We start from the raw sequence: 8139 nt of genomic DNA, 5'->3' as shown, positions 1-8139 counted from the left end.
ACCATTGTTGAATATCATCAGGAGCTGCAGTATCAAAAGAAACAACTCCAAAGTATCTAGGACTATGACCATACAAAACTTTAAAGGGTGATTTATTCAAGACAAAATGACAACTGGTGTTGCATTATAAAAATTCACACACAGAATGCTATTTCAAACATTTCTTGGGATGAGCACTAATAAGGCATCTCAGGAAGCACTCCACTTGCTGATTGACCCACTCATTTTCTGGTCTTCTATTTATTTATTTTCATTTTGCCTTTACTTTTTTTCATTTCGTGATTTTTTTTCCAAATGTGTGAACATTTTCAAATGCATGCATTTATTTTAAATCCATGATTTTTTTTGAACGTGTGAGCTTTTTCCAAATTCGTGAACTTTTTTTAAATCTATGAAATTTTTTTCGAACTCGTGAACTTTTTAAAAATTCACAAATTCTTTTTGAACCCTTGATTATTTTTAATTTGTGAACATGTCCAAATCCGTGAACTTTTTTTGAATTTATAATGTTTTTAAACCGCACTGTCCTGAAAAGTCGACGGTCAACCACAACCGATCAACTACGAACTGAGTAACCAGGAACCAGGAGAACCGGCATATCGTGAGAGAACTGCTCTCCTCGTTGTTGGGCCGGCCCACGGAAGCCTTTGTGAGATTTTTTTTAAAGAAGCCTTTTTTTAGAACAAGCCTTTGTGAGGCTGGAAAGGGTATTATATCCGTTCTTGTTCTTTCCCTTTCTCCATTTTCATGTCAAGCGAGACTTTTTTTTTCGGAATTTCTTCAAACAATAGATAGCATTTGCTATTTAAAACAAAAATAAGAATTTGGGTGGTAACTAGCAGACATAAATTTACGAAAATCCGTTGGTGCTCCCAGGAGCGCGCGCTCCTGCGCGCGAAAATATTCTTTGAAATGCCAAAAAAAAGTTCCAACAAAATTCTATGTGTTCTTTGACACATCCAAATGCTACATACAAATTTGTAGGCAAAAACATTAAACATTTTGGCATGTGCAAAAAAACAAAATAAGCACCAAATGTTTCCCCAAAATGTCATCCTAAATTTGTTTTTTCACCGGCGAAACACCATTGCTCCTTTTTGCATGAGATTTTCTTAGGATGCTTGCGACACTAACACGAACATCTACAAAAAAACAGACTGTCTACTACAACAAGTTGTGCCCGACTCCGGCAAGGGAGGGACGATGATGGCGGCGCGCCTTCGGCTCGCTTCAGTGCTTGTAGTCGTCGCTAGGTGATCTGCAAATCTGGATGTAATTTTTATTATTTTTGGTGTTTATTGTACTGTCATAATTGAAGATGAATAGATCGGAAGCTTTCACGCAGAAAAAAAAACAGGATTTTTATAAAACATTTACTAAAAAAATTCTTTACTATTCGCGCGGGAGCGGGCACTCCCAGGAGCTATAACGCCATTTCTCCGTAACTTTGCAGCTTTATTCAGAACGAAAGCTTAGAACAATTGACTAGCCCACCTTCGAAACAAGTATATATCAAATCAAACCTGAACGCAAAGAAGATGATGAAATAAATCTGTGGCTGGTAGTACATTATATTTGTAGTACATATGGGCACGTCAGGTGTCCCGTACAATATCTCACTTCTCTATCGACGAACTTGTCAAGCATTCAAGCAATGTGTAGATGTTGCTTCAGTAGCACTTCGGAAAGTCCTCGGGAGGCGGAGGAAGGATATTCGGCGCCGGGCCATTGAGCACCTCGAACACCATTGCCAGCCCCAACGGCAGGTGCGCGTCCAAGTGACAGTGCATGAACCACATACCTACAGTCATGGCGCGCGATAGGTTAGCAACTTAACATACACGGTCCGATCGATGGTTAGCATCAATCAAAACATATGAACCAACCAATTCACAGGCACTCACCTGGGTTATTCGCCACGAACCGGATGACGGTCCACCCACCGCCGGGCACGATGACGGTGTTGCGCACGCGCGGGTTCACGAGGTTGTACGTGGCGTTGAGGTCGAAGCGCCCCAGCCCCTGCGCCAGCACGAAGAAGTTGAAGCCGTGCAGGTGGATCGGGTGGTTCTCCGTGCCGAGGGCGCTGCTGTACGCCTGGCTCTGCAGCACCACCTCCACCACGTCGCTGTGGTTCACCCTCTTCACCGATGTCGCCTTCCGGATCCCCGGCAGCAGCGGCGGCGAGCTCGGGAAGTCCTCCGTGTACACGCCCGGGACGCCGTCGAAGGACGCCTGCAGGAGCGACGCGTTCTTGGGGAACTGGAACGAGTTCCTGTTCATGAACGCCACCAGCGCGAACCCCTGGCACCTCGTCTGGTCCGGCGCGCACGGCGCCTGGTCCACCCCGAACTCCACCAGCATCTGGTGGTCCACCGTCGTTGGCAACGGCGGGTCGATCGGCCGGACGAGGCCCCTCAGAGACCAGTAGAAGTTGCCCGCGGTCACCACGTCTGTGGGGGCTGGCATGGCTGGCATGGAGGGGGCGGTGCCGTTCGCCGCTCCCTTGTACGTGATGATGCCGGTGACGGTACCGTTGTTGAATCGGATCTGGACGGTCTTGCTCTCGAACACGTTGGCCGCCATGTAGTACCGGCCGCCGGGCGTCGCCGAGGTGGTCATGAGGGCGTCCACCGTCTGGCCCGGCGCGATGACGATGACGTCTGTGGCGTATGGCTCGGTGTAGCTCGCGTCGATGGCGACCACGGTGAAGTTGTGGCCGGACACCTTGAAGAAGAGCTCAACATTGACTGCGGCGTTGATGATGCGGAGGAGGTACGTCTGGTTATACTCCACCTCCACTTCGTAGATACCAGCTCCTAATTTGGTTCAAAATATATACAAGGCAAATTTTTACTCGCATCTTCCAGTTGTAAAATTTAGACTCTCCTCTAAATTGTAGTAACAGCCGGCTGTACCTCTGCAAGAAGTCAGGTCTCCCGGCTTGCCGTTGATGGTGAGGGCGTCCGACACATCCGGCCCTAGGCCGGTCAGGTGGGCATCTTTCTCCACATCGTCCACGTTCTTGTTCCACCACTCGCCTGCCAAAGAAAGAATTGCATGCAAAAATGTCCTTGCCAATCAGCAAACAAATGTTCGCAGCTAAACGAAGCATGTGAATGCTTTGCACCGTGTATTTTTGCTGCGTTAACGCGTGTATGTACCTAGTGTGATTGGAATCTCGCCGTATGGTGCTGTGTACGGGTAGCCATCCGTGCCATTCCTCGGCTTTATGATGAGCGCGCCGTAGATGGTGGCGCGGAGGAGCGAGGAGTGGGCGTGCCACCACAGGGTGCCCTCCTGTCCGGTGATGTTGAAGCGGTACGTGAAGTTGCCAGAGGGCTGGATGGGGCACTCCGTGATCATGTGAGCCCCGTCGGCCCACCCGCTCAGCAGCTGAAATATGCCGTGCCTACAACGGACGATGAATTTTAGCATGCATCCTGTGGCAAAAAAGTACATGAAACCATGGGGTAGGGAATCGTTACCAGTGGAGTGATAGTGGGTACGGTGAATCGTTCACGACGTGGACGGCCACCGTGTCGCCTTCGGTGGCCTCGATGGTCGGTCCCGGCATCTGCTCGTTGGCCGTGTAGATCACGCTGTCCATGCAGAGCTGAGAGATGTTCATGCCGCCCACCTACATGTTGGCATACATATTTACATCGGTACAGGCGTACAGAAGTTAGCACAAAGATGACCAAGAGACATCGCCATGGCTGGGCATATATGCTGCACATCTATATACGCGATTTTTGAACTACACAGCTAAAAAAAGTGATTGAACTATGCGTGAAAACTGCAAACGGTATGCTACTACCAAGAAAGGGTGCAGGAAATTTACAGTGAAGTTGTGCTCCACGACTGCGGCGCTTGCCATGGCCGCGCAGAGAGCCAGCACGAGCGGCACGAGCATGGATGCTCCCTTCATCACCCCAACTACTCCTGAGCAGCAATCAAGATCAGTTCGCAAACTACAAAACTGTAAGCTTGGTCGTCCTTCTATATATAGAGAAATAGCCACATGTTATCTATACGTACGTACGTACTTATCGTTTATGGAACTAATCGTTAACGGAAAAAGTCTTGCAACCGACGATGATCGATCCAATGATCCTTTTGCGTGTGAGCTCGCGTTAACGATGTAATCTGACGGCGACGACGACATATAATAACCGTGGCTTGCACCTGGTCGGACGTAGCTTAATCGCGTAAGTACCCGTCATTTTGTTGATAGCGGCGGCAATTTGTGTTCCAGACCACTTCACCAGGAAATTTACACGAGATAGAAACGGCGCGTAGCACCCAGGTCAACCCTTCGTAGCGGGCTCAAAGAATGAGGGTGGATTGATATCGAGAAAGATTTCGTCTTATTACAAAATGATCTTTTCTTTTTGCGAGATATTACAAGACGATTTCAAATGCTCAAAAGTAGCCGTCACCTCCCTATGCATTCTATAGGTGCGTTGACTTGATCAGGACCATTTTATATTGCCTCCGAACAAACAAGTCGTATGGTTTACCCGAACCGCAGAACATATACATAGTTCGTATCTAAAACATGGCACCTAATTAAGATGTTGCGGGATTATCATGTGATGCCACACCTTAGAGCATCCACCCCCTCTCCCCCTCCATACGCCCGGGTGGACGCACCGGTTATGTTGGGGAACGCAGTAATTTCAAAAATTTCCTACGCACACGCAAGATCATGGTGATGGCATAGCAACGAGAGGGGAGAGTGTTGTCCACGTACCCTCATAGACTGTAAGCGGAAGCGTTAGCACAACGCGGTTGATGTAGTCGTACGTCTTCACGATCCGACCGATCCAAGCACCGAACGTACGGCACCTCCGAGTTCAGCACACGTTCAGCTCGATGACGATCTCCGGCCTCCGATCCAGCAGAGCTCCGGAGATGAGTTCCGTCAGCACGACGGCATGGTAACGATGATGATGTTCTACCGGCGCAGGGCTTCGCCTAAACTCCGCGACGATATGACCGAGGTGGAATATGGTGGAGGGGGGCACCGCACACGGCTAAGGAATGATCCGTAGATCAACTTGTGTGTCTATGGGGTGTCCCCCTGCCCCCGTATATAAAGGAGCAAGGGAGGAGGCCGGCCGACCCCTTGGGCGCGCCAAGGGAGGAGGAATCCTCCTCCTAGTAGGAGTAGGACTCCTCCTTTCCTACTCCTACTAGGAGGGGGAAGGAAGGGGGAGAGGGGGAAGGAAAGGGGGAGAGGGGGAAGGAAAGGGGGGGGGCGCCGCCCCCCTCCTAGTCCAATTCGGACCAGAGGGGGGAGGGGGCGCGCGGCCCATGCTGGCCGCCCCTCTCTCCTTTCCCCTAAGGCCCATAAGGCCCAATACTCTCCCGGGGGGTTTCGGTAACCCCCCCCCCCCCGGCACTCCGGTTTTCTTCGAAATCACCCGGAACACTTCCGGTGTCCGAATATAGTCGTCCAATATATCAATCTTTATGTCTCGACCATTTCGAGACTCCTCGTCATGTCCGTGATCACATCCGGGACTCCGAACAAACTTCGGTACATCAAAACTTATAAACTCATAATAAAACTGTCATCGTAACGTTAAGCGTGCGGACCCTACGGGTTCGAGAACTATGTAGACATGACCTAGAACCATTCTCGGTCAATAACCAATAGCGGGACCTGGATGCCCATATTGGTTCCTACATATTCTACGAAGATCTTTATCGGTCAAACCGCATAACAACATACGTTGTTCCCTTTGTCATCGGTATGTTACTTGCCCGAGATTTGATCGTCGGTATCCAATACCTAGTTCAATCTCGTTACCGGCAAGTCTCTTTACTCGTTCTGTAACACATCATCTTATAACTAACTCATTAGTTACAATGCTTGCAAGGCTTAGGTGATGAGTATTACCGAGAGGGCCCAGAGATACCTCTCCGACAATTGGAGTGACAAAATCTAATCTCGAATTATGCCAACCCAACATGTACCTCCGGAAACACCTGTAGAGCACCTTTATAATCACCCAGTTACGTTGTGACGTTTGGTAGCATACAAAGTGTTCTTCCGGTAAATGGGAGTTGCACAATCTCATAGTTGCAGGAACTTTGTATAAGTCATGAAGAAAGCAATAGCAATATACTAAACAATCAAGTGCTAGGCTAACGGAATGGGTCATGTCAATCACATCATTATCCTAATGATGTGATCCCATTAATCAAATGACAACACATGTCTATGGTTAGGAAACATAACCATCTTTGATTAATGAGCTAGTCAAGTAGAGGCATACTAGTGACTTTATGTTTGTCTATGTATTCACACATGTCTCATGTTTCCGGTTAATACAATTCTAGCATGAATAATAAACATTTATCATGATATAAGGAAATAATAACTTTATTATTGCCTCTAGGACATATTTCCTTCAGTCTCCCACTTGCACTAAGTCAATAATCTAGATTACATATTAATGATTCTAACACCCATGGAGTCTTGGTGTTGATCATGTTTTGCTCGTGAGAGAGGCTTAGTCAACGGGTCTGCAACATTCAGATCCGTATGTATCTTGCAAATCTCTATGTCTCCCACTTGGACTTGGTCCCGAATGGAATTGAAGCGTCTCTTGATGTGCTTGGTCCTCTTGTGAAATCTGGATTCCTTTGCCAAGGCAATTGCACCAGTATTGTCACAGAAGATCTTCATTGGTCCCGATGTACTAGGTATGACACCTAGATCGGAAATGAACTCCTTCATCCAGACTCCTTCATTTGCTGCTTCCGAAGCAGCTATGTACTCCGCTTCACATGTAGATCCCGCTACGACACTTTGTTTAGAACTGCACCAACTTACAGCTCCACCGTTTAATAAAAACACGTATCCAGTTTGCGATTTAGAATCGTCCGGATCAGTGTCAAAGCTTGCATCGACGTAACCGTTTACGACTAGCTCTTTGTCACCTCCATATACGAGAAACCTATCCTTAGTCCTTTTCAGGTATTTCAGGATGTTCTTGACCGTTGTCCAGTGATCCACTCCTGGATTACTTTGGTACCTTCCTGCCAAGCTTATTGCTAAGCATACGTCAGGTCTGGTACACAGCATTGCATACATGATAGAGCCTATGGCTGAAGCATAGGGAACATTTTTCATTTTCTCTCTATCTTCTGTTGTGGTCGGGCATTGAGTTTGACTCAAGTTCACGCCTTGTAGCACAGGCAAGAATCCTTTCTTTGCCTGATCCATTTTGAACTTTTTCAAAATTTTGTCAAGGTATGTGCTTTGTGAAAGTCCTATTAAGCGTCTTGATCTATCTCTATAGATCTTGATGCCCAATATGTAAGCAGCTTCACCGAGGTCTTTCATTGAAAAACTTTTATTCAAGTATTCTTTTATGCTATCCAGAAATTCTATATCATTTCCAATTAATAATATGTCATCTACATATAAAATTAGAAATGCTACAGAGCTCCCACTCACCTTCTTGTAAATACAGGCTTCTCCAAAAGTCTGTATAAAACCATATGCTTTGATCACACTATCAAAGCGTTTATTTCAACTCCGAGATGCTTGCACCAGTCCATAAATGGAACGCTGGAGCTTGCACACTTTGTCAGCACCTTTTGGATCAACAAAACCTTCCGGCTGCATCATATACAACTCTTCTTCTAGAAATCCATTCAAGAATGCAGTCTTGACATCCATGTGCCAAATTTCATAATCATGAAATGCAGCAATAGCTAACATGATTCGGACGGACTTAAGCATCGCTACGGGTGAGAAAGTCTCATCATAGTCAACCCCTTGAACTTGTCGAAAACCTTTTGCAACAAGTCGAGCTTTATAGACAGTTATATTACCATCAGCGTCAGTCTTCTTCTTAAAGATCCATTTATTCTCAATGGCTTGCCGATCATCGGGCAAGTCAACCAAAGTCCATACTTTGTTTTCATACATGGATCCCATCTCAGATTTCATGGCTTCTAGCCATTTTGCGGAATCTGGGCTCATCATCGCTTCCTCATAGTTCGTAGGTTCATCATGGTCAAGTAACATGACTTCCAGAATAGGATTACCGTACCACTCTGGTGCGGATCTTACTTTGGTAGACCTACGAGGTTCAGTAGAAACTTGATCTGAAGTTT

At 46.8% G+C, this 8139-nt stretch overlaps 1 protein-coding gene across 1 annotated transcript; it reads right to left on the bottom strand.

The window, feature by feature from the left end:
- Positions 1–1344: 1344 nt before the first annotated feature.
- Positions 1345–4000, bottom strand: LOC123071426 (laccase-8). The gene is made up of 6 exons (XM_044494971.1): positions 3845–4000; positions 3489–3640; positions 3165–3412; positions 2919–3041; positions 1905–2819; positions 1345–1801 (listed from the first exon to the last, which is right to left on the bottom strand). Exons 1-6 carry the CDS (start codon positions 3929–3931, stop codon positions 1671–1673), a joined length of 1656 nt encoding a protein of 551 aa, XP_044350906.1. The 5' UTR covers positions 3932–4000; the 3' UTR covers positions 1345–1670.
- Between the last annotated feature and the right edge of the window lie 4139 nt (positions 4001–8139).

The sequence above is a fragment of the Triticum aestivum genome, chromosome 3B (genome assembly GCF_018294505.1).
Source record: "Triticum aestivum cultivar Chinese Spring chromosome 3B, IWGSC CS RefSeq v2.1, whole genome shotgun sequence".
Lineage (NCBI taxonomy): Eukaryota > Viridiplantae > Streptophyta > Magnoliopsida > Poales > Poaceae > Triticum > Triticum aestivum.
This window is presented reverse-complemented; position numbering and strand designations above follow the sequence as displayed.